Source organism: Crotalus tigris, unplaced genomic scaffold (genome assembly GCF_016545835.1).
Source record: "Crotalus tigris isolate CLP2741 ecotype Arizona unplaced genomic scaffold, ASM1654583v1 scf7180000024450.1299024, whole genome shotgun sequence".
Taxonomy (NCBI): Eukaryota; Metazoa; Chordata; class Lepidosauria; order Squamata; family Viperidae; genus Crotalus; species Crotalus tigris.
The window spans coordinates 1,072,253-1,100,050 of record NW_024100619.1 but is presented as its reverse complement, the minus strand read 5'-3'; the positions used below and the strand labels follow the sequence as shown (position 1 = coordinate 1,100,050).

At 34.5% G+C, this 27,798-nt stretch overlaps 1 protein-coding gene across 1 annotated transcript; it reads right to left on the bottom strand.

The window, feature by feature from the left end:
- Positions 1-124: 124 nt before the first annotated feature.
- On the bottom strand, positions 125-27,798 carry USP14 (ubiquitin specific peptidase 14). The gene is made up of 16 exons (XM_039332131.1): positions 27,634-27,798; positions 25,756-25,901; positions 25,456-25,488; positions 24,220-24,324; positions 22,474-22,577; positions 19,497-19,555; positions 17,566-17,696; positions 17,208-17,288; positions 15,198-15,298; positions 8,119-8,233; positions 6,992-7,057; positions 6,393-6,485; positions 5,074-5,202; positions 3,613-3,673; positions 1,183-1,290; positions 125-816 (listed from the first exon to the last, which is right to left on the bottom strand). The coding sequence occupies exons 1-16, from the start codon at positions 27,647-27,649 to the stop codon at positions 665-667; spliced, it is 1,500 nt and encodes a 499-aa protein (XP_039188065.1). The 5' UTR covers positions 27,650-27,798; the 3' UTR covers positions 125-664.

Below are 27,798 nucleotides of genomic sequence, written 5' to 3'. Positions count from 1 at the left end.
TGTTCAGAAGTTAATTCCTGTAATTCCCAACTATTTGATTGAAAGATCACCATGCCTTTGAAAGTATGGTACCAGAATGAAAGGAAACAGACACAAATTTTAGATAGAACACAAACACCAACAATATTTATGTAAGAAGCACCATCATTACTGATCACTTTTTATTTGGAGTCAAAAATGCCAGAAACAGAGCAGACTGAGTTGGCACATCAGGCTGGACAAATACGTGATTGTAGCCATATTTCCACAGGCTATGAGTAGCAGCACTGAGTTACATGTTGAGGCAACAATTGAGTTTTATCTTTCTGACACAATAAAAAGGATGGACAGCTACTGAACTGGTAGAAACCATGCAGGAGTTAACAAAGATATGAATAGGTGTGCAATAAATATCTTTATAAAAAATTAGATAAGCTGGAGGCTCATTTAATTTCATTAGTAGTTAACATTGTTTTAAATACCAAATTTTGCAATACAGTATTAAAATTACTTTCAAATGTATCAACCTACTCCTAGTAAGTGGCTGATTGCTATTGGCCTTAATTTTAAACATGTTTTGCTGTCTTTTTGCACCAAATGATAGTATTTTAGTGATCCAATTTTGCAATGTGTGAGTCTGGAATTAAGACATTTATTTCACACCTTACAGATGTAGATAGGAAGTCTACTGTTCAGATTCATCTTCAATAACTTCAATTCTGCGTGGCCCATAAAGTAGAACATAAGCTATATGCCAATCTCCACCGCCTGATAACCTCAAAATATCTTCAGGTGTAACAATGCTGACTTTGTCATCATCAAATTTAATCCATTCATCTGTGGGAGAGAAAAAAACATAGTAAATAACATTTTAAATGCATTAACATGAGAGGCAGCATGGTGTAGTAATAAAGGTGCTGGCCTAGAAAGCAGGAGTCTTGAGTTCTAGTAGGCTTGAAAACCACAAAGGGGCTTGGATATGAAAGCTATTGGGTGACCTTGGGCATGTTATTCTCTCTCAACCCAAAAGGATGTGGGGGAAATTGAAGGTGGAAGTCTCAGATATGTTGCCACCTTGATTTATATATAAAAAGGCAGAATAACATAACTGCAGAATTTATTTTTCAATTTATTTTTCAAAAAAGGAAGGTACCCAAGTAACTTACCCTATCATTTGGCTATTTTCTAAAATTGCTTCAATACCTTGTTTTCTTTTAACCCAAGATACATAGTGTCCAGAAGAACTAGATCTTCCTTGATGGGTTAGCACTGCTTGTAGATCGTAATAACCACAATTATTGGAACCAATATCTGAGAAGGCAAAGAAGATGGTACAATGTGATATAATAATAAACACTTTACACTAACTACTGTTATCCATTTATTTTATTTATTTCAGAATCAGAACCTGGGAAGCAGATTAATTCCACAAAATATATTTGGGACAATGATTTCTCTCCATCAATAAAATGTATTCTCAACTGTGCATGCTCTTCCCTGATCCAATCTCCATTTCAGAATACAGAATAACAGAGTTGGAAGGGACCTTGGAGGTCTTCTAGTCCAACCCCCTCCTCAGGCAGGAAGCCCTATACCATTTCAGACAAATGGTTGTCTAGTCTCTTCTAAAAAACTTCCAGTGTTGGAGCATTCACAGCTTCTGGAGGCAGGTTGTTCCACTGGTGAATTGTTCTGTCAGGAAATTCCTTCTTAGTTCTAGGATGCTTCCCTCCTTGATTATTTTCGAACCATTGTTTCTTGTTTCTTGCCTTCTGTTGCTTTAGAAAATAGGTTGAGCCCCTTCTTCTTCATGCTATCATGTCACTCCTAGTCCTTCTTTTCTCTAGACTGGCCATACCCAATCCTTGCAACTGTTCTTATGTTTTTGTCTCCAGTTAGTCATCTTAGTTGCTCTTTTTTGCACTTTTTTCAAAGTCTCAACATCTTTTTTGTAATGTGATGACCAAAACTGGATGCAGTATTCCAGGTGTTGTCTTACTAAGGCTTTATAAAGTGGTACTAATATTTCATGTGATTTTTATTCTATACCTCTGTTAATGCAGCCTAGGACTGTGTTGACTTTTTGCAGCACATTGCTGGTTCATGGTTAGATGATTGTCCACCAGGACTCCGAGATCCCTCTTACAATTACAACTATTGAGCCAGGAACCAGCTATACTATACTGGTGCATTTGGTTTTCAAAAGATTGCTGGATGCTTTTAATTTTTTGAAACACTAAGCAGTCCCAAAGTCTTACTGCTTAAGCAGACCTGTGCTTCCAAAACATTCACTATCTCCACAGTGAATGTATTTCAGTATAATCAGATACTAGAGGTGGGAGAAGCCAATGAAGTAAATGCATAATAGATATTTATGGGTATCACGCCTATAGGTATGGTAACAGAGTTAATCAGAGTGCTTTGCATTAAAAGTTGTACAACTGCATACAACAGAATTGGCAAGATACTAGCATTCCTACTTTTATCACTTTTTCTTCAGATCCATCTGTAGCTGACTACAAATTATTATAAAATGAAATGTTTAAGACATAAATATTTCAAGCTATATTAAAATAAATAATTTTATTCAACATTAAATTTTTATTGAAAATAGAATCATTACATTTATTTTAATCTATCATTTTGTATTAGTTATTTCTGAGTTTCAAATTTAATTTGAAGTTAAAAGCTTGCTGAATTATAATAATGCAAATTTGTATACTAAACGTGAAAAATGACTTGTGATCTCTTAACCAATAGAAGAAAATATATGTAGTTCAGAAATGAACTGTAGGATCCTTGGTGTTTTCTTGAATTTGGTTGTTTTCTTGCAGATGTTTCATTATTTAACTAGGTAACAGCATCAGTGCTGTGAGGGTGGGATTTGTTCCCTGTTTATATACAGTTTTGGTATGGCTGTTTTGTCCTTGGTAGTCCTTTGATTAGGGTGTTCTCTTCTGCTTGTCTGTTTGTCAGGTGTTAATCCCTGGAGAGGATGTATTGTAGTCTTTCTGTCCCCTTCTTGGCTTTTTATAGTCTTTTTTAAATGGTATGTAAATGTGATTTATCTTCGAGTGTCTATTTATGGCTGCTTTGTCTGAGTGTCAAGCTTCCAGGAATTCCCTATTGTTTTTTAGATGTAGCTTGATCAAGGTTGCTCATAGTTTCTAGTTAAAATTTTGGTTAAGTCTGCCCATGTGTTGTGAAAGTAAACAGTTTTCATAGTGTCTTCTGATTGTCCACTACGGTAGTTTGTATTAATGGAAGTGCTATTAGTTTTCTGCCTGTCTGGCCTACACAGTGGCTGTTACAATCCTTTCAGTGTACATTGTAGAAAAGTCACTTTTTTTCTTTTTCATCTACTAGATCTTCTGGTTTACTTAACATGAAAATCATACCTAATTTGCTAACTTCTGGGTTCTATAGCTATTAGCTTGTCTTTTAGATTTAACTGTCCTTTATTAGCTGTAACAAAGTACTATTCAAAGTACTATGGCATACAATCTTCATACTGGTTTCAATCATAGTTTCAGATATTCACTAATTGGCATTCCCAAATAATATATCTGCTTTCAATTTTTAAGATAAGGCAGAATAAAAATATCTGCAGTTCTTAAATGTCTTTCTACTTACCTTCAGAAAAGGAAAATGGTTCATACTTAATCTCCTTCTGTGAGCCATCACCTTTACTAGACTTGAAAATAAAACAGAGGACGTTGGGTTTGAGTTAATTTTGGAACTATAAAATATGCCCTTAAAAATAAGCAAAATTCTAGGACAGTTTTTATATTATTATTCGGAAATAATTTGTAAAATGAAACGTAGTGGTGGTGGCTGCCCTGACTGTTTAAGTGCTCCTGTATCTGAATCAGAGAATGTGGACCACCAAGGACAAGGGAAATCAAAGAAAGAAAGAAATTTTCTTTCTGTGTGGCAGAGATTTTTCATATATACTTTATTCTTACAATAATGATCCAATAAAAACAATGAAAACATAAAAAGTAGGGATGCAGTATTTGATGGTTGATAACCATCAACATCAGAAAGGAGGAGCTTTATGTGAAATATGTGTTTGCCCTGGACAATGCTGCAGAAGAAGCAAGATAGGAGAATTATTCATGTTCCTATAGAAATTACAGAGGTACATGGACTACAAAAGTTTAAGTTTTGCACCACGAAAGTAATGTCATTCAGATAAGGGCATTTTGGAATGTCTGCCCAGTAGGGGCACTAACACATGCTATGCCTGAAAGAAGTCCTCTTTCATCCTATGGAAAATGAAAGATGCTAAATATCTAGCCAACACCCAAAGTCCCCTTGAAATCCAGGTTTTGCTGTGGTATTTTATTGATCTTCAGTTGATACTACCTATCATCTATCCTTTTAAAAATGCACATGACTGTCCTTTTCAGAACCCAGAGTAGGAAGAAATGCAGCTGAGGATTAGTAACATGATAGCTTGGATTGCAAAGCATCCCTCCACATAGGAAAATGTTCTCTGCCACTACAAGGGATAACGGCCAGAGTGGAGGAACCAGTAAATAACCAACCATCAGCTTTCCAACTATAATCTTTGTTGAAGGGATTCCCACCTCAACTCTGAGGGTGATGCTGGTTGCACAGCTTGGTTTGGCAAGAATAGTTTTCACCATTCCCATGGAATTTCTTCACAAATGGCCAAAATAAAAAGGACCCATTTTGCCCTGCCGAAAAAGGCTGCAACTCAAATGGACTTCCAAAATTCCCAGATTAAAAAATAACATCAAAGACATTACTAAAGTACAGATACCCAATTGTTCTGCTCTTAACAATTAAGGTTAACTTAAAAATAATAATTCTATCCAGTGAACTTTAGAAAAATTACGTATGAAACTTCAGCTGCATTGATTTATTAGACCACAGAATCTAAAAAAACCTCAACAGTAATTCTTCACATTCCATGTCAGTCTTTTTACTATAAATAGTATTAAAAACATGATTATTAGCAGTTTAAATGATGTTTGGTTATAAGCTGATTTAAGCTCTACCTCTAAAGAAAATGCATACATTATTTAAAAAACCTTAAAGATTAATCAAACTTAATAGGTTACCTACATTATTTGGTTGCTGGTTTATTTTTTTGTCTTCCAAGTCCTTGAATTTTGATCGATATGGGACCATATTTTCTTGAAGGCCTGGCGTACATAGTTCATATACATCCAACATAAGTGGAAATTTAACATCCTATAGTAATTTAAGAGAGTTTTATATTCATGTAAGTTATCATATGAAGCAAATCAGCTGCCTTATATCTTAATTCCATTCAGTTTAAAATAATACTGGCAATAATATAAGATTTTAAACAAGTATGTACAACTAAGCCTCAGTATTTAATATTTTAAATGCCTCAGGAATATAGAAAACTGCTCCATTTCATATCTGACCATGAATTCAGCTACCGTGTTTCCCCCAAAATAAGACCCAGTCTTATTTTTTTTTTAATCTCCAAAAGAGGCATTAGTTCTTATTTTGGGGAGATGTCTTACATGCTTAGCTTACGACCGCTGCAGCCAGGCCTCCCACGCCCCAACACCTGTCTCGCCTCGCCAGCCACTTTTTCTGTGGCCACTTGCCACCGCTCACGCTCACTGCCTCCGGATCACCATCAGAGGCCTTCTGGAAAGGCCTCTGCAGCCGAGAAACGAGCTCCAGAATGCCTCTGACGGTGAAATGGAGATTGGGGGCGATGTGCACAAGCGGCTGCAGAAGCGGGCTGAGGTGAGGCAGGTGTTGGGGCATGGAAGGCCTGGCTGCAACTTTTTTAAGGTAAATGGGTGTGGGGAGTGTGGGACAACTCACCCCCCCATCCCCACCCTAGCTTGATTTTTACCCATGCACCTCGCCCCACCTCATGCAACCAGATGCAATGGAGTGGGCGGCGTCTTAAGTAGGGCTTATTTTTGGGGTGGGGTTTATATTGGGTGCATGTGTAAAAATCAAGCTAGGGCTTATTTTTGGGGAAACACAGTAGTTCAGAATTGTACTATTAGCACTATCTCTCAGGTCTTTCTCAGCCCACACTTAGACTCCTAAACTATAAAACATGTGCTCTGTGCTTACTTTTTGTCTTTTCTATAGCGATAATAGGAAATATAAAAAGAAAAACCCAGATTATGTATGTAATATTTTCCAGTGTCCTATGCAGTTTACTCTATACAACCTTTAGAATGCTTTAGCAAAAGCACCATGAAGCTGATACAATGCAATTTGGACTGATTCTGCTTTTCCTTCCATTTATAGCATAAAGAATAGTAAATCAGTTTATTTCAATTTAAATTACACTGCAGCTGAACATCAAACCTTGATTGCTAAATTTATAATACAGAGAATTACTACATAGATCAGTGATAAAATTTAATATCAAATGTACTTACTTTGAGAACTTTGGCATTCACAGATTCTTTCTCTTTGTAAAAAAACCGAACCATTTGAATAGTAAGGTATGCAGGCAAGCGACTTATCTTGGACTAGAAGAAGAAAAGCATTTACCAGAATCAGTGGGCATGAAAAGCTAAAGAAATTTAAAGCAGGGGCCTTAAATGCATGAAAAAACAGTTACCATAAAAAGACAAAATAAATATCAGGGGTGCACAGGTTTTCAAACCAAATGGTATAAATAATGCAAGTTGGCTCTATTTGTGTCTATTTCTATCCCCTGAATATGTACATTGTGGAGATACAGCTTATTTACAAAACATTACTTGCTTTTATAGATATATGAATACATACAAACATATTTATCAATTTGTATCCTACCACAATCATGAAGTGATTCTAGATAGCCAACTGATTACGATCAAGAAGTTTAGAATAGGGAAGTCATATGACAATCTCTATAGCATAACAAAAGTCCATCTATTTTTATTTCAGGGACTTTTAAATCTTGCTTTACTTGTATATATCCAACTCTTAAAATGGCAGATCGTAAGTAGAGTTCCATTACTATAAAGGGATATTACGAAGGTATGCTCACCGTTTTTAAATAAAGGGCATTCCTTTGCAATGTTGGTGACAATTTAGTTATTTCTTCTTGAAGACGCTACAAGAGAAATATATTGAAAAAGATAAAAAATATATTAAAATTAGAAGTTGTGCAAAATTAAGTATGACATTTCATATGTCCTTTTTAAAATTCTATGTAGCACTTTAAATGATAATATAAATAAAAAATAAATTTTATTTTATTAATGAAATCTGAAAGTATTTTTCAAGAAATGAAAGAAAACACAATAGCGTAGAACACGGGTCAAACTTGTGAGGTCACATGATGTGTCGCGATGTATCGTGACTTTTTTCCCATTGTCGTCAATAGGTTGGGCATGGTTTTGGCGTGCACATCTGGCCCACGGGCCGGCAGTTTGACATCCCTGGCATAGAACCAAAAAACTTTTTATGCTCATGTAATTTGCATTCATCTAGTGAAATTTTGATTACTTTTTGCTGCCAACAACCACATGTATTTCCATGAGCTGAAGGGAGATGGAGGAAGGAAAAGTAGTATAGCAAGGATGGGCAATTTGGATGTTGGATTCAAAATTCAAGTAGCTCCAGTCAATATGCCACATCTTCCAGGCTAATGACAGTAACAGTCTAGCAACATTTGGGGAAGCAAGGTTTTCTCTTTCCTATACTATCAAATGAATATGGCACGGGGCAACAATTTGGATTTAAAGGCAGCTGTGTATAAGTCCTTACAGGTGCTATATTTTTTTCCCAGGATTATGTAGCTACTTTCCACAGCAGCAATGGAATTCCAGGAAAAGACAACCTTGATTCAAATAGTTGAAAACACATTATAAGGCACCTTTTTGTCTTGGAGCACACTCTCTAGAATATATGAAAAATACACTTGGAAATTGAAAAGTATATTTAGAACATTACTGCTCATTTAAATTTTTAATTCTTATTTTAACATTTCATGTTTTTTTAAAAAAATGAAAGAAATGTGTTAAATGGATGTTCAATGTTACATGTCTTAGAAAACGAAATATCAGAAAAGTCCACCAATCTTAAATTTCATGTTCAAATCTGTTTCTTCTTGAAAACTCTTTGGGACCAAGCTGCAAAAAGTGCTTGAATAAAGATGCCATGGTAACTCACCAATTTAAGACCCGTGAAAAGATATTTAACTTCTTGATTGATAAAACAACTAAGCTGGAGTTGATTCTCTCTTCCTTTCGTGACTTCCTCCTCTTCTGCTTCTGTGCATTTCATGCTTCACAGAATATTAAGGACCAAAAATGAAAAGTACCTCACAACTACTAAGAATTGAACTTAATGATGTGCAAACAGTTATCTTGCTTTCAGAAAGCTTAAATTGTTGCAACAAAACAACAGTTCTTTATATATACATACACACACACATATATATATATATATATATTATTAATTTTTATAAGATAACATTCTTTAGTATTTAGCAAACAGCGTAATGACTGGATTCATGTATTTAAAAAACAATCAGTAATAATTAGTTTCTATATTTTCATAATCAATGTTAGTTAATAATATATTTCTTGAATCTTCTCTAACATTCATATTTAATGTTACATAATATATAATACATTCCTTTCTCTCTAGCTTGTTTTTCTAGCCATTGATAAAAATTGTCCCATGTTCTAAAGTATACTAAATTTTCTTTCTCTTTTATCTTCAATGTCAATCTGTTCATTTTTGCACAATCTAAAATTTTCTTAATTAATTCTTCTTCCGTTGGTAGATTTTCATTTTTCCAATATTGAGTAAATACTATTCTTGCTGCAGCTAATACATGCAAAATTAAGTATATACATTCTTTCTCATAGTTTCCTACTATTATGCCTAAGAAAAACAATTCTCGCTTAAAGTTTTTAATCATTTTCTCTAACCATATGTGTATATTTGACCAAAGTCTTTTAGCTTTAGGGCATGTCCACCAGAAATGATAGTAAGTACCTGGTTTTTGTTTACATTTCCAACACTTACTAGACATATTTTAAACATTTTTGCTAATCTCACCGGTGTTAAATGCCATCTTTTAGACGCTGAAAAAGCTTTTGATCAACTGAATTGGTATTTTATGCTACGAGCAATTGAAGAGATGAATTTTGGTGAAAAAATATTACAAGCTTTTACTGCGATATATCAAAAACAAACGGCACAACTTATTGTTAATGGGGGTTTGTCAGAGGTTTTTACAATAGAGAAAGGTACTAGACAGGGATGTCCATTGTCGCCGTTATTGTTTGTTTTAACATTGGAAATCTTGTTGATCAAAATTCGAGGGTCGCAGGAAATAAAAGGAATAGAAGTTAACAAAAAAGAATATAAGTTGAGAGCTTTTGCAGATGACTTGGTGGTTACTTTGTCTCAACCTATTTATTCTGTAGTAAAGTTATTACAGTTGATTTATCAATATGGATTGGTTTCGGGTTTTAAGATCAACGTTAATAAGACTAAAATACTACCCAAAAATATGACTATTCGGGATAAACAGATTCTGGCTAATTTGACTGGTTTTGAAATTGTTAATAAGGTAAAATATTTGGGGGTGATTTTATCTGTTTCTAATGCAAAACTGTTTAAGAATAACTATGAAAGGTTGTGGGTTAGGGTACAGAAAGACTTGAGGAATTGGGAGAAGTTGCAGTTATCTCTCATGGGAAGAATTGCAGTGATTAAAATGAATATCCTACCCAAGTTTCTTTTTTTGTTTCAAATGTTACCGATTTTGAAGAATGAGATTAATTTAAATGATTGGCAGAAAGGTATTAATAAATTCATTTGGGCAGGGAAAAAAACCAAGGGTAAAGTTTAAAATCATGCAAGACTCCCGTGAGAGAGGTGGACTCAAGGTACCGAATTTGAAATTATACTACGATGCGGTGGCTTTAACATTAATTAGTGATTGGGCAAATTTAACAAATTTGGAGATACTCCATCTGGAGGGATGGGATTTACTTTTTGGTTGGCATGCCTATTTAATATTTAATAAGAAAGTGGATCGGGTTTTTAAATCTCATATTATAAGAACTTCTTTACTTAGGGTTTGGAGAAAATATTATAAAAGTGATTTTAAAATACCACTATGGGCTACACCTTGGCATGCGATAGAGGGTATAAAGAGAGGTGTTAAAATGGACACGGTGTCTTATACACAATTACTCAGATGGGATGGACATAACTGGCAGTTAAAATCATTGGAAGAGTTAGTACATGAAAATATTACTTATTCTTGGTTTCAATATAGACAATTAGCAGATAGATGGAAGTTGGATTGTAAGATGGGCTTCCTTAGAGAAGATGAAAATCTTTTTAAGCAAGTAAAGGATCAAAGACAAACTCATATTAAGAGAATTTATGGGGTTCTAGTGGAACTGGATTCAGAATCAGAATTAATTAAAGATTGTATGATCAAATGGGCGCAGAATTTTGGTGAACCAGTTCCACTGGATATTTGGGAAATTATTTGGGTGAGGAATGTTAAATTCACACAAGCCCAGAATTTAAGGGAGAATTTTTACAAAATGTTTTATAGATGGCACCTTGATCCACGAAAAATGTCTCTTATGTATCCTGACCTACAACCTAAATGTTGGAGATGTGGTTGTTTGGATGCCACCTATTATCATATTTGGTGCTCGTGTAAAAATATAAAAGCTTTTTGGATTAAGATATGGTGGAATATTCAGAGAATTTTTAGAAAGAGGGTAAAATTTACTCCACAACTATTTTTGTTAGGTATAGTTACTGATTGTGATGCAAAGGAGGTTATATTGATGTTGAATTTGATCACAGCCGCAAGGTTGCTAGTAGGACAATACTGGAAGAAGGAATCTTTGCCTACTTTGCAGGAGTGGTTTTTTAAAGTATCCTACTTGGCGGAAATGGTAAAGATTTCGGCTTTCTTAAAAGAACAATCGCAAGAGAAATTTTTTGCTGTTTGGGATAAATGGATAAAGTTTATACAATTTAAATTGGATATAAAAAAATATCATTTAGCTTTTTTATAACTTTTATTTTTATATATATATATATATATATTATTGTTAATTTTTTATATATATATATATAATCTTTTTAACTTTTTTAACTAAGCCTATATTCTGCTCTGGGAAGCTCTGGGGGGGAGGGCGTGGGTGGTTTGGGGAGGGTTGTATTGTTTTGTTTGGTTTTGTTTTTTTTTGTTGTTGTATTGTTGTTTTTTGTTTTTTGTAAAAAAATTTAAAAAAATTTTCAATAAAAAAAAATGCCATCTATAAAACATTTTGTATAAGTTTTCTTTATAGGTCACCGCTTTCGTTATTTTAGAGTTTTTTCCCATAAGCTTTGCCAATTTTCTAATTCTCTATTATATCCAAAGTTCTTTGCCCATATTATCAGTTTCTTTTACTTGTTCATCTTCTATCTTTAAGCTTAACAAATGTTTGTAAAGTTTGTAATCAGTTTTTCATCTGTTTTCAGCAATTTCAATATTATTCTGTTTAGTTTATCCAAAAAAGTTTTTCCCAATCTTATAGGTATTGTTTGAAATAAAAAATAGTATTTTTGGTAAGATATTCATTTTCACTGTTGCTATTCTCCCCGGCATTGAAAGTTATAGATTTTTCCACTTTTCCAGATCTAGTTTTATTTGTTTTAATAATCTTATGTTGTCTTCTTTTATTGTTGCACATCTTGCTGTTAAATGGATTCCCAAATATTTAACTTTTTTAACTATTTGAAGGGGTTTTTTTAGTAGTTGGTTTTTTTAATTTTTCTGTAAGATTTTTAGTTAGCACTTTAGTCTTTTCTCTATTTATTTTCAACCCTGCCACTTCTCTAAATTCTTCTATTTTTTCCATAAGCTTGATGTTTGTTTCAAGTGGTTCTTCTAATATAAAAACCAAGTCTGCAAACACTTGTAGTTTATATTTTTCATCTTTTATCTCCAGTCCTTTAATTTCTATATCTTGCCTGATGTTTCTATTCAATACTTCTAGTATTAATATTAATAGTAATGGGGATACTGGACATCCCTGTCTTGTGTCTTTTTTAATGTTAAAATTTTCTATAAAATATCCATTTATAATTACTTTAGCTGTTTGTTTATGATAAATTGTTTTGATTATGTTTATAAAGTTTTCTCCAAAGTCCATTTCTCTAGTTGCTGGAACATAAATTCCCAATTTACATTATCAAACGCCTTCTGTGCATCTATAAATATTAATGCCATCTATTTCCCTGGGTGAGTTTCATAGTACTCCAAAACATCTAGAATCATTCTTAAGTTATTTTTTATTTGTCTTTTAGCAGAAAACTATTTTGGTCTATATGTATAAATTCAGTCAGAAATTTCTTTAGTCTTTCTGCTATTATTGAGGCAAAAAAATTATAATCTACATTTAATAACGATATTGGTTTTTTATTTGCAACAAGTCAGAATCTTCTTTAGGTATTAAGCTAATGTTAGCTTCTGTCCATGTATTTGGTATTTTAGCCTCCAAAAGTATTTCAAAATACAGTTCTTTCATTATTGAGCTTAATATATCTTTCAAGGATTTATAAAGCTCTGCAGGTAGTCCATCTGGGCCCGGGGTCTTGTCATTTTTTTGTCTTTTTATGGCCTCTGTAATCTCCATCATTGATATTTTTTCATTTAATATGTTTTAAATATTCTCTGGAATTTTTGGTAAATCTGCTTTTTTTTAGGTACTGCTGTATTTTTTCTTTTGAAATTTCGTTTGCATTGTAAAGTATCTCGTAAAAGTCTTTAATAATATTTTAAAATTGTGTCATTTTGAAACTGTAATTCACCGTTTAGGTCTTGCAACTTATTTATCAGTTTTTTCTTTTTCTTTCTTCAGTCTATTTGCTAACCATCTCCCCGACTTATTGACATTTTCAAAAAAGTTGTTTAGTCCTTTTAATCTGTTGAGCTATTATTTCCGCCTCTACTAGGTTTAGTTTATGTTTTATTATCTCCATTTATTTTTAAGTATTTTCTTTTGTGGGTCTATTTGTAGTTTTAGTTTTAATTTTCTAAATTCTTCCTTCAACTTTAACTGTTGTTGTTTTCTTTCTTTGTTTTTTTAGCAGTATAAGTTATAGCCAGCTCTCTAAAATGTTTTAGCTGTATCCCACACATTTTGAAGTGATGTATCTTCTTTCTTATTTATTTTGAAAAAAAAGTAAATCTCCTTTGTCGCTAGTTGTATAAATTCTTTTTCTTTCAATATAGATTTGTTCAGGGACCATCTGATTTTTTTCTTGGCTTCTTTCCAGGTCATCTTTATTGGATTATGATCTGCCCAGGTATTAGTTTCTATCTCTACTTCTTGTATCATCGTGCTAATTTCAGGACATCCATATCATATCAATTCTAGACCATGATTTGTGTCTATTTGAATAAAATGTATATTGCAATTTTTTTGGATTTTTTTCTCTCCATGTCTTGAATACAAATTTCTTCTGCCATTTTAGAAAAGGTTTAAGGTAATATGTTTCTTCCTTTCTTCCCTATTTTAGTGCTTTTATAGTCCAAAGTTCCATCTGCTATTGCATTAAAGCCTCCCATTATACAAAGATTTTGATATTCCAATTCAATTTTTAATGTAATTTTTGATTAAATTCTTGTTTATCATTTGGTGCATATATTGCTACCATCAGTATCTGGTTTTGGTCCATTATTATTTTCACCATTAATATTCTTCCCTCTTCATCCGCATAAATTTGTTTAGGGTTCATTGTTTCTTTAATAGAGCTATTCCTCTTTTCTTTTGTTGTGCTAATGCAAAATGGAGTTTGCCAATTTTTGGTTGTTCCAACAATTTATAGTATTGTCTCTTAATATGTGTTTCTTGGAGACAAATTATATCTATTTTTAATTTTTGTAGTCGTGTAACTTTTTTTCCTCTTCTCCATCTCTTTCAATTATATTTAGGTCTTAATCTTCTAATCGATCTTATCTGTCTCTGTTCTCTTGGTCTTGCCCCTTCTTCTGTATTTGTATTTTTAGTTTCTTCTTCTTCTCTTGGTTTGGCTACTCCTTCTATTACCATCTCTTCCTCTCTGTTTCTCTTGCTGTACCAGATTCAAATTCACCACCTTCCATGAACGCTTTATGGTTGTCATAGAATTCCATTGCTTTAAGTGTCGTGTCCAGTCTGTATCTTTTCATATTCCAATAAATTAAAATCCCTTTTGGGATCAGCCATCTAAAGTTCACTCCTTTTTCAATTAATTTTCTGATTAAAAATTGATATTCTCTTCGGGACTCTCTTATTCTCCTAGGGATCTGTTTGAGGACTACAATTTCTTTTCCTTTATATTTCAAAGGGTCATCTCTCACACTTCTCAGGATCTCATCTCTTACAGATTTTTTAAGAAATCTAACATGTACTTCTCTAGGAACTTTATTTTTTCTCGCGTAATTTGAGTTAACTCGGTATATCTGATCTAATTCTCCTTCCATTTCCTGTTTCCCGATTTCTAATGCATCAGCCAGTAATTCCGTTATCAGATCTACAAGGTTCTCTTCCTTGTCTTCCATTATGTTTTGAAATCTTAAGAAGTAACAAGCCTTTTCCATTTCCATGACTGCTATTGAGTCCTCTAATTCTCCATTTATTTGCATCAATTCTTCTATTTTTTTTGTCAACCTCTGTTGATTTATCTTCTATTTTTTGAATCCTATGTTCATTTTTTGTGACCAACTGTTTAAAATTTGTAAATTGAGAGTCTATATTATCAAGTTTTTGGTTCATTTTATCAATGTAATTTTTCATCTCCTCATAGTTTTTCCTTGCAGTTGGGCTTGCCTCTTGGATTGCTTGTAGTATCGCTTGTGTCTCTTTCTGGAAGTAAAACAACAGTTCGTATAACAGCATCTTAATGACACTAACCTGTTCTTTAGATAACTATTGGGTTTTTTTATAAGCTAGCATAAAGGGTAATGAAACATTTGCAAGAAAACAAGCAAGCTCAGAGAGTACCAACAACCCCTCATTTCAACCCTGAGCTACAAATATTCTTCTTCATTGGTAGCATAAACGTTTCTTTAAAAACAGCTTTATAATTTATAGAAGCATTTAGCTACCAATTTCAGAGTATACTCTTAATAAAGATTATCCCTTTAGTAAGTAAAATGTATAAAACAAATCCTACATATACTAATTGCATTACCATAAGCACGCTTTATTACTCCAGAACGTTTAGGATACATAGTTTCAAACTCAATACTGAAAAACTGGTCAATTAAGCTTTTCTTTTTAGGAGGTGGTGTTGCTGCTGTTCCTGCTGCACCTGAAACTGAAGAGTCAGTCTGTAAAAGCAAACGAATATGTAAGCACCAATACAAACTGCTTATACTTTACTTTTACAAAGCTGTCTGTTGTACTTTTAAAACAAGATAAATGTAACCAAGGAGAAAAAATATGAATGGGTTACTTCGAACAAAACCTGGGAAACATAGATCTTATTCAATTCTATATCAAGCAGTCTAAATCCAAAACTGTAGAAAAAGTAGCTTGGGCAGATATTCCAAGCTATTTTTAGTTCAAATTGGTAGCTTGCACTATATCAACTCAGTGTTTGGGATTCCCAAAGTTGTTTCCAAGCATCGATGCAGCACCTATCAGAAACTCTTTAGAACATAATGAAAGAACAGCTTGTTAGACCAGTCAAAGGCTCAACTAGTCTAACATTTTGTTTCTCACATGGCGAACCAGATGGTTTGGGCTCTAACAAACAGGAGATGGCCATATGTCTCTTCCCCTATTGTTTCCATCCAGCTGGTATACAAGTGCTAACCTGGATCTAATACTGAAATCTTCAAAACTAATTCTGCCCGACAGACCTCTCCTCTATGAGTTTTTCCATTTCCCTTTAAGCAAGCAACCATGTCAGCATCACGGTAACCAATTATGCAGATAAATTATATGCTTTATTAATAAGCATTTTTGTCTGTTCTTAATCTTCTTGCCATCAGTTCTCTTGGATGGCCCATAGTTCTATATAGAATTTTGAGTAGAATAATTTTCCCTTATCCACTCTTTTCATGGCACTGCATGTTTTTACACATCTTGCTCACATCCTTACTCGGTCATCTTTTTTTTTTAAGCTAAAGAGTTCCCAAACATTCAAACCTTATATTGTATGGAATTTAGTTTGCCCCAGTATGGATTTTTTTATTTATACTGAAACAGATTTGTCATCTGGCTAATTATGAACCCAATTTAAACAGATTCCTTTGGAATTTTTCACAATCTAGTTTTCCCATATCCTGAATAATCTAATATTATTTATATCTATTTCAACTCACTGCATACCAATTCATGGGGGAAAAAAATGGTCCCTTCCCAGTGACAGATTAATCCAGTAGGGATTCAAAGGAAAATTGGGATCATTCCTCACACTCTGCTTCAATTCCCAGCTGAGACCTTAGTCACTGCCTGGAATGGAACATGTGATAACAGCCCTAAATTGGATTGCACCTGTGTTACCAATGCGGCTCTAGACAGTTCACAACCACATAAAAACCCATAAAAATACCTGAGAAAAACATACCTTTAAAAACAGGTTAAGACTTGCAAGTAAATCAGGTAGGTGACTGATGGCCCTGTTTATTTAACCAGATTCCTTCTTGTGAAGGAGTTGAAGTAACTCTTGTAAGCTTGCCAAAAGGACTCTTCCAGGCATTTGTTAGACAAATTTGGTTTGATATGCTTGGAACTAGACTCTAAGTTAGGCAGTTACCTCAGTTTTATTTCTTGGAACTGGATTATTTTTAATTTTAGTTGGATGTTTTTATATTGTTTGTATACTGACTGTTAAATGTATTTAAAATGGGTGGCCATAACTGTTATTTTATGTTTCGATAACCCTATTTGAGCATAACAATTTTCTTTATAGTATAGATAGTCCTCAACTTATTACCAGAATTGGCCCTAATAAATTGTTGTAGTTGTTAAATTGAGGCATCATGTGACTGGATGTGATTTTCTTTTATGAATTTAAATATATTTTTTCAGAGAAGAGATCCACAGGTTTCACAGATTCTCAAAAAGGTCCATGGAATAAAAAGATTAACTCCTGTTTTAGGCATTTTCAACAACTTACCTGCAATCAAATCATATTTTTATTCCTGTTAAATATTGCCAATATTATTGACTATACAAATTCAGGTATAGCCCAGAGTTAGTCTCAGTTATTTCCATACAAGAAATACTTACTTCCATTACTGCATCACCTTCTATACCTTCTAACTTTTGCTGCAGTACTCGCATCATCTGTACCCAGCATTCATTGGCATCCTAAGGAAAAAGACAAAGATAAAACTAGATCACTGGAATCCAACAAAAATATATCATATACACATCATATAAAAACACAAACACGTTTGTGCACACAGGTGCATATGTACACAAATGAAAAACACTTTCTTACTTTATTCTAAAATGTTTTCTTCAGCAGCCAGGACTAGAAGCTGCTGAGGAATCATACAAATATAGTTATTAATTACCAATATGGAAATGATACATTTTTACATAAAATATGTAGCCTTCAGAAAAGAAATTTAAAAGTATCTACCTGTTGAAGATATTGGCCTTGATCTCCTTTTTCTGCAAACTGAGGAAAGGCCATATGTAAAAATTGGAGAAGAATGATGGGAGGGATACTGGAGGAAGTTTTGTCCATAGAATCAAATAAATCTCTTAAAGCTTAAAAATAAAATAAAAAACAATAAATGCAAAGTAATATAATATATGCAGCATATTCCTCAAATGCAAACTCTTTATGTCATACATAATACAATTATATTTTGTAGCAAAAGACTATTTAAATATATAAATGCACGGTCAGTCTATTTAAGAAATATTGTACAATTGATTATATCATGCAAGTGAAACAATCTATATTATTGTATGTAAACGTTTTATATAGGTTAGAACAGCTTTTGGGGTAGAAACTGCTGTTGATAAGCAATGCATTCATAAAAAAAATGTCACATGACCATGTCGCTTAGCAATATTAATTGTGGTGGTCCTGGTTGTTGTCATTAAGTGAGCACCATTAAGCCATTAAGCAAGGACCTCCAGTGATTTCAACTTCCAAATTCCCACTGGCTTTCCCAATGACTTTGCTTGTGGAAAGCCAGCAGGGAACATCAGAAATTATGATCATATGACAACAGGGAACGGTATAAATCCTTCTTATTCAGTATCATTGCAAATTTGAACAGTTGTTGCTTATCTTAGACCTTGGCTCTTTTATGAGTCGTGGACTTCAACTCCCAGAATTCCTGAGTCACGAGTCATAAAAGAGCCAAGGTTGCCTACTCCTGTCTTAGCCATTTATTTTATGTAAGTCATTTAATCCTAAATTATAACTGCATATTACTGGTGCAGCTTCAACTGTACATTACAAAAATGAGTCATGTCAATCTACTTTCAAAGTGAGACTCTAGTGAAACAAAAGGCAATCAATAGGCTAATAACCATGTACAGGTAGTCTTCACTTTAAGATTATAATTAAGCCTGCAATTGTGGTTGTTAAGTAGTGATGGTTATAAAGCAGGTCATCATGCTTTACAATTTTACAATCTTTTTTGCAGTGGTCAAGTGAATATGGCAGTCATAAAGCAAACATAAAAGAGTCTCTTTTCAAGGTTTGCTGTAACTACAGTCGCTAAGTGACCGGTTGTTAAGTCAAGGACTACATGTACTGTAAAACTAATATAGAAAGTTAATTATCATCACATATCTGACTTAGTTTTTATCTAACCTAGCATAAGGCCACAACAAAACAAATGTATGTATATTCCCTTGTTAGCAATTACCTTCAGCCCATCATCTAATAATAAGTTCTGTACATGCAACTTTAACTGTGCTGAATGTTGCATAGTAATGTAGCAAGATTTCAACAACTTGACAAATAAAACAACGTTTCCCTGCACATTAACAGAACACTGAAAGAATGAACGAACAGATTGGGCAAGATTAACCTAATAAACCAACTAATCAAATATTCTGCATCCATTCAAGAGATCTAGCTAGAGCGGTGCCAGATAAGGAGAAACGTAAGCAATTCTACAGAGTAGCCAATGAACATACCGTCTCAAAATCTGATAACAGCATATTCAATAGTTGATTGTTCTTGATTTGTTTTTTTTCTTAAATGAAATGGAATAAATCATAATATCCTGATCAAGGGCAATTGTCAAAGCAAAACATCCAATGTTAATTGGAACCATGACAGTAATAAAGTAAACAAGTAGCATTCATTTTCCAATGTTTCAAGTATTTCTGGATTTTAAAAAGCTGCAAATGTCAAAAGGATTTTTTTAAGTGATTAATATTTGGCTACAATTCAAAAAGTGGTAACTAAAACTCAAAATCTATAAAATACTTTAAATTGTGCTAGGAAAAAAACAAAAATATCTTCTGAGCAGTATACTGGACGTTTTATCTGGGGTAGCTAAATTATATCAGAAAACTCTGCTTTGCTCTTGAAATACCAACCTGCAGTAATATACTGAGCAGAGGCCATTTCCCCTGAAGCTCTTAAGGCACCAGCATACCTAAAAATGTTTTAAAAATATAGTTAGATTGGCCCTTGAATCAATATAATCTAGAAAGTTAAAATGGCTCTTATCTGGAAACTGAGATTCATCTGTGAGATTTCGACCATAACTAAGAAAGTTGTAAGTTGTAATTACAAAATCAAGATTTGGAATTCTTACATTTTGGAAGCCTTAGATAGGCTGGTTACCATCATAACTGAATGCACACTTTAGATACATATAAATAGAAAGTGCATATTCAGATTTGGAGAAAGATATATTAAGTTTGAAACATGTAGAGGTTGTATTAGCTTTAGTTGTTTTAAGGCAGGGGTCTTCAAACTTGGCAACTTTAAGACTTGTGGACTTCAACTCCCAGAATTCCTCAGCCAGCCAGGTCTGGCTGAGGAATTCTGGGAGTTGAAGTCCACAAGTTTTAAAGTTGCCAAGTTTGAAGACCCCTGTTTTAAGGTTTTACTGAAAGATACGATTGACCAGGTATGCCCAATTTTTTGCACCAACTGTACATCATGCCTTCATATAAGGATTGACACATTCAACCATTGTTAGCATTCTTTTAATAGTTCAACCATTCATTTATTATAACCAAGTAAAGATAGTCCTCAACTTACAACTTTTCATTTAGTGACTGTTCAAAGTTACAACAGCACTGAAAAAGGAGATTTATGACAACTTTTCACACTTATGACCACTGCAGCATCCCCATGATCATGTGATCAAAATTTGGACACTTGGCAACTAGTTCATATTTATGATACTTGCAGTGTCCCAGAGTCATGTGATCACCTTTGTGACCTTCTGACAAGCAGTCAATAGGGAAGCCAGATTCACTTTACAACCATGTTACTAACTTAACAACTGCAGTGATTCACTTAACAACTGTAGCAAGAAAGGTCATAAAATGGGGTAAAACTCATTAACAACTGTCTCAAAGTGCTGGACTAAATTGTGGTCATAAGTCAAGGACTACCTCTAAAAGAAGGAATATGTGAGTTGAAATCTGGTTGCAACTAAAAAGCCTTGCATGCTTCTCACTACTTTGCATCAAATGAACACATCAGACTAGTTGTATAGATCGAACCAAAACCACCTCTGCTGCCAATTCTATTCTGTTCCTGCAGAAGCCAACAATATGTCATAGACAGCTCATGAGGTAGAAATGGCTGTAATAGCGATATCTCACTCATATTCCCAGCAACTGAAATAAACCTTCTGACTTCTTTATTAAAGCAAATATATGCTATATACAGTATTAGTAGCCACTGATTGGCTTGTCCTCCCTCCATAATCAAATCTAATTTATAATTAAATATATCCAAATGATACTATCTTGTAGGCATTTGATATTTAACCATTTGATTTTGAAGAAGTGTGTTTCAATATAATCCTGTTCAGCTATTTAGATTGTCCCAGTACCAGAATTTTAAAGAAAAAGTTCTATTTGGAAAATGAGGAGGAAATTCCTTACCTATTTACCCAATCCTATATCTTATTCCACTGCCTTCTCCAGTAACTCTAGCAGCCAAATAACCAGTAACTTCTCCAGATGAAACAACTCTTAATTTTACTGATAGTTTCTTAAAAATTAGCTTTACTGTTGGTTGACATATTCAACTGCTTCTATTATGTATATTTTACTATATTTATTATGTTTAGAGTCAGTTTGGTCTAGTGGTTAAAGCACCAGGCTAGAAAGCAGGAGACCGTGAGTTCTAGTCCCTCCTTAGCCAGTAAAACTGGCTGAGTGACCTTGGGCCAGTCACTCTCTCTCAGCCCAAACAACCTCACAGGGTTATTGTGGGCAAAATAGGAAGAGGATGGTGTGCTGGATATGATCACCTCCATGATTTACTTCTAAAAGAAATAATAAAGGTGGGATACAAATAAATAAATAAATAAACATTTCATGATAATTTGTAAATATATATGAAACATGAAACAAAGAGCCAGTAGCTTACATCTAAATTGCACTCAAAAAAGAGGGCTTTCTTTTTTCCCCTTTCCATTGCAGCCCATTGTAGCTCCTAAAAAGCTGCCTCTAAAGGTCAGGGAATCCTCTGAAACAATCTAAATGTGTATGGGGAAGCAACGTAAGGACAGAAAAGGTAGAAATTGGGGAGGCCAATTGTGTGAGCAAAAACATGCTCTGCCTCTTTAGAAGCATTTTTGGATGTAAATCATGAACTTCAAGGATAATTTATTCCATAAAAGGTTGCTTAACCAAACACTTCATCCATCTAAAATGCTTTAAAGTGAGATCACCTCTAAAATCTCCCTTTTACATACATAATCCTTGATAGTCCTATATTTTAAAGATGCTATCATAGTTAACCAGAGTTGTGCCCAGAGAGACTTTGTAGAATGAGATGGTGGTATATAAACTTAATAAACAAAAACAATTCTTGTAGAATTTACTGAGTGGAAACAGAAAAAGTAACATTAAGCATGAAAAAGCAATTTTAAGTATATGCCAGATAAATTTTGCTAATACTTTAGTATCTTCACTTTTCAGTGTACTACAGTCTGCAGCAATGATATTTAAAATATGGTATCAATACTTCTTGAAACTGATCAACTCTGGTCACTAATCAAAATAAGATGTTAAAACTTTATGAAATAAATAGTGCAGGAACAAAAAGCATTTTTCTAAATAACTCTTTAATACAGAACTCTCAATTCCACTTGCAGAATAGATTTCAACACACACTGGATTCCTATTATAGTTCTACCCAAAAATTTGAATTATATATTTCAGTTTTTCATTTGAAATCTAAAATTAAAAATAAAGTTTACTACTTAAACTTATTCTAGCTTCCCTTTTCTATTAAAAATACTACTAGTTACAATTCATATTACTTCATTTTTTAAAAAATGAATAAAATTATCAGCATTCTATTTGTAGTTATAAAACCTACCTCTTAAGAGCTTCTTTCAATTCTGGCACAGAGCGAATACACTGAACTGTAGCATTCATATAACAAGTATTCCCAAGATTTGTTAAGCCACACGGTAATTCCATCTGTCACAGAAATATTAAAAATATTTGCTTTATACTAAATATTGTATTTTTAGAAATGTTTTTTTAAAAAATGACATCTCATTTTTTATATAAGATATTTGGGCCAGTTCCCCCAAATGCTACATTTGGCCACAATGATATCTGTTCTTAGTTGCATCTCATTTGGACTATTATTTTATTTATTTAATTTGGATGCCAGCTGACTGCAACATACTTTGAAGACTATTCAGAAATATCTGAAAGAGCATGTTTTCCAGAATTAAGCCGCCTGTTCACTGTAGCTGGAATCTATATTAATCCCTTTTTGAAAAAGAGAAAGAATACTTTATTTTTTCAGAATTTTTAATATTTGGTTAGCCAGCTGTTCTTTTGTTTATCAATTTTAAATTGTTATATTTCAAAACAGAAAATTAAAATTACTAGGCAGTGTGTGTGTGTGTGTGTGTGTGTGTGTGTGTGTGTGTACACCTCCCACTTCCCAAAGATTCTGGGCAGTTCACAAAAAAACCAGGAAAAATAATAAAACCACATAACAATAAAAACCAATAAAAACAAATGAACAAAAAGCAAAGCCTTAGCCAAAAACCTGGGCAAAAGGCTTGGTCCTGCTAAATGCCAAGAAAGTTAACCCTAATGAAACACAGAGAAAGGGCATTTTCAAATCCAATAACTAGCAATGTTTATTCAAAGAAACCCAGAGTGTGCCAACTCCTTTGGATAAAATCAAGCAGGCAAATACTATGGAAGATAAATGGTCCCACAAGCAACTAGGTTCAGTGCTATGTAGGGCTTTATAAGAAACAACTAGCATCTTGAATTTCACCTGAAAGCAAACTGATGTAGCTAGCAAAGCAGGGAAGTTAGGTGGGTATACAGAGACATGATCATTACTGCATTTGGGACAATTGAAGCTGTTGGAGAATGCTGCAGTAATAAGCTGTAAAGTAACCAGGGTATGAGTGACTGTAGGGCCTTCCAATCTAGAAAAATGTACAACTGGCACATCAATTGAAGATTGGGAAGGTCTTCGTAGCTGTAGCTGCTCTCTGAGCAGGAACTATAAATAGAGAATGAGAATACTCTTCTCCCCCCCCCCCAAAAAAGTTAGTTTTTGCATAAAATAAGCCCCTTAGTAAAAATCAGAAGAGTTACTAATACAATGGCTTACATTCATCAAATAGCAATGATTTAAACACAGAGAGCAACCATCACCTATCAAAGAAATTCAGCTCACTCAGAAAAAGCAGAGAGGCATTGTTTGAGAAAAATGTGTTTCAGTTCAGAACCCCCGTTTCTTGGTTTGAAAACTAAAGATGTTTATAATATAGATTTTTTTTCCCAATCATGTCCAATTCTCATAGACTGCCTGTACATGTCCCTGCAGTTTTCTTGGCAAGGTTTCTGAGAAGTGGTTTGCCACTGCTCCTTTTTAGAGTTGAGAGAAAGTGACTGGCCCAAGATCACCCAGTGCCTTCATGCCCAGATTAAGACTAGAAAACTTATAGTCTCACTGTTTCTGGCCTGATACTTAAACAACTACCCCAAAGTGGATCTCTACTGTATATATTAATACTCATTAAATTTGAGGTCATGCATATTTCAACACTCAAAATCATGAGCATAATGAGAAGATTAGGCTTACTGCCGAGGCTAACTGTTCTTCTGTCATATCTTCAACAAAAACAGGCCGGGCTACTGGTTCTTCAGGAAGAGCATCAGCAGAGCCCATCATTAATAAGGTCATCCCCTATTGAAAAGGTGCAATAGATTTATCAGCAGATGCTTTAAAAAATTAAATACAATTACATACATTAGTCTTAAGGAAGTTAGTTTTAATATATAAGCTCAAAAGCAATTTTGATTCTTTATGTTAAAGAGTATTGCGACATATACAAATTTAAATTATGGTTATTTTATTGCCTTTTGAAAAAAAGTGTAAACCACTAATATATATCATTCTGTTCCTTAAGGAACCAAAGTATTTACTATACCAGTGGTGGCGAACCTATGGCATGGGTGCCAGAAGTGGCACTCAGAGCCCTCTCTGTGGGCATACGCGCCGTTGCCCCAGTCCTAGGCCTTCAGCTGGGTTTTATAAAACCTTTTCAGTAGGCCTCCGCCACCGTGTACAAAAAAAAAGATTCAATCAATCAGTCAATTTCAACTTCTCGTGGGAAAAAAAAAAAAGATCTTGCAAAGTTGGGATTGATTGAACTTTTTAGTCCCACCCAGTCTGCTTTTACCACCGCAGCCACGCCCACCCGATGGGCCACGCCCACCCAATTGGCCACACCCACCCAATGGGCCACACTCACCTGGCACCCAACGATGCATAAGTGGGTTTTGGGTTGCAAAACTCGGTCTCTAAAAGGTTCGCCATCACTGTACTATACTCTTAACTTGCTGAAAAGTTATTCCTCTTTTTTCTAGTACAGGGGTGTCAAACTGCCAGCCCATGGGCTGGTTGTATCATGCGGAGGCTGCCCCACCCCAGCTCTGGCAATGCAAAAAAAATCATGATACATCGTGACACATCATATGACGCGGTGAGTTTGACACCCATGTTCTAGTTCACCTACTATAAAAATTAAATTATATCAGCAATCACATTCGGGTTCACATTTTTTATTTCATTTGTCTCCGAAAAGATGTTAAATACATTTAAAGATGTTATAATACTAAAAGCAGTATTTAACTCTTTATAGCTATAGACTTAGATTTTAAAAAGTAAGGTGTTATCTGAATCCTCCTTCTACTCTTCCACATTCCCATTCACATCATACTTTGCATCACTGAAACCAGAGAAGTGATAAATCCTGCCCTATGAAGCTGTTAGGTATAGAAAACATCCAAACCATTATAAATATCTAATACTTACACTTTTTATTTTGATATTACCCCAATCATCATCCTATTTGAAAGAAAGAAAATAAATGTAAACTTTTCGTAATAATAGTAAGATGACTGAACAGATTCAACAAATACATCAACAGCTAAAGACAAAATCAACAAAGGTATTTAGATCTCATAGCAAAAGCCAGAAAATATACAAAAATAATTTGTTATTGTTTAATTCATAAATTCTTTCAGAATGCCAATATGATCATTATTGCTTCAATACACTAAATGTGTAAAACATACGACAGCAAGTTGTATATGATAAAATATCCAACTCTACCTTTAAAGTTCCACCTTTCACCATCACTTTTTGTCTGTCAGGTTGAACGCCAGTCAAAGCAAAAAGCTGTGCTTTGAATACCATTGGAGGCTCATCTGTATTCAGCTCCACTCCATCGAATTTTTCTTTGCCCCATTTTACATTAACTGAAAAACAAAGATTTGAGGTGTAACACCAACACTATAAAATTAGTACTGAAAATTAGACATAATTATGGCTCCTGATTTGGCAGCAATGATTAGACATTTAAATTATAAAAATTAAAGTCATACAAACTTATATTAAGAATGTCTTTCCTACAAATTATACCTGTTTTGGCTATACTCCCAACTGGCTGTACTGTCAACAGACATGAATATTCTGCAACTTGTAACAAGAGGAATCTTTATTGAAATACCAAGTTACATTCATACAACATATTGCTAAAACTGATAACACCAATGTCTAAGGAAGCATGTATCACACGTTATTCCTACATTACTTCTATATGGGTAACATTTGGCTATATAGGAGTTGAAATAATATGGAATGAATACAATCCCCTTCCCCCCTTTTTTTTATGCTTCTCATCCAACATAATTCTGTGGGAAATCCACACTCTGTATTAACTGAACTATTCTGTTCCATGACCTATTTGATCTTTTAAAAATCAGTTTTGAAATATGATTGCTTGCTTCTCTTCCCTATAGGTGGTAACATTCATTGCAGGGTATTGCAGTATTAATTCTCTAAAAAAGCCTTCCCTAACTTTACACTCTTCTTTGTCTAGGGAACTATGTTGCTTATTATGCCTGCTAACATACTACTCAGTAATACAAAAGTTAGAGGATTGGAATCTACAGGTAGTCCTCAACGTACGACTACAATTGAGCCAGAAGTTTCTGTTGCTAAGTAAGACAGCTGTTAAGTTTACCCCATTTTACAACCTTTCTTGCCACAGTTGTTAAGTGAACATGGTTTCATCATTGACTTTACTTGTCAAAAGGTCTCAAAAGCTGATCACATGAACCTGGGACACTGCAACCATCATGAATATAAATCAGCTACCAAGCATCTGAATTTTGATCATGTGACCATGGGGATTCTGCAACGGTCCTAATGTGAAAAATGGTCATAAGTCACTTTTTTTCAATGTCATTGTAACTTCAAATGGCTACTAAACAAATGGCTATAAGTCAAGGCCTACCTGTAGTTTGAGAATAACAAATGCATTAGATCCCAATGTTATTTTACAATACAAAAGCACCAACATATGAGAACGGCAAGAGCCTCAAATCCCTGAAACAGTTGAATGACAGAAGTACTTAAGTTTTTTCTCACCCTATTTTGTTAAATATATGATTCTTGCTAATCTTCACATGCACTCATAATTGTAAGCATGAAAAAATAAAAAAAATTACTCTGTTCAAGTTCCACATTGCAGGTTTGCTCCAAAGAAAATCCGGGTTCTAATATGGGCAAGTACTACTCTTCAAAATCACTCAGGTAAATCAAGGCCTGCTTGCAATGTTGCGACGCCAGAGTGAGCCTTTACATACGCAACCAACCACCCCTTGGGCAGATTTATTTTCTCCATGCCCTTCCTTCCAGTCAATGTTTTCACCATCAAGGCAATCTTTACTTGACAGGGCGGCACGAAAGCACGCCGTCTACCCCGGTCTTCCTTTGGCACAGCCCTTCTCCAGCCGTACAGGAGGGGGGGGGGATCCGGTCGCGCGAACTCGTTCCTTCCCCACCGCCAGTTCCTGCCTCAGCGAAGGGCAGGAGAGCGCAAAGACCTCGAGCTTCAGGCCCAAGTGTTGAAGCCGGGCTAGGCCCCCGAGAGGCAAACCGCGGGGATGAGTCCCGCAATCGCGAGAGTCGGCTGGGCAGACTCACCTGTGAAAAGCGGCATGGCTGGCGAGTTAAGCAAGCAAGGCAATGAGCTAGCTAAAGACAGAAGACGGAGCTGTAGCAGCGCGGCACTTCCCTGCCTGCCTGCCTCCCTCCCTCGGGGTCTTATTCAAACCGGCCCCTCAGGATGACGCTGCAAGCGCGGATGGC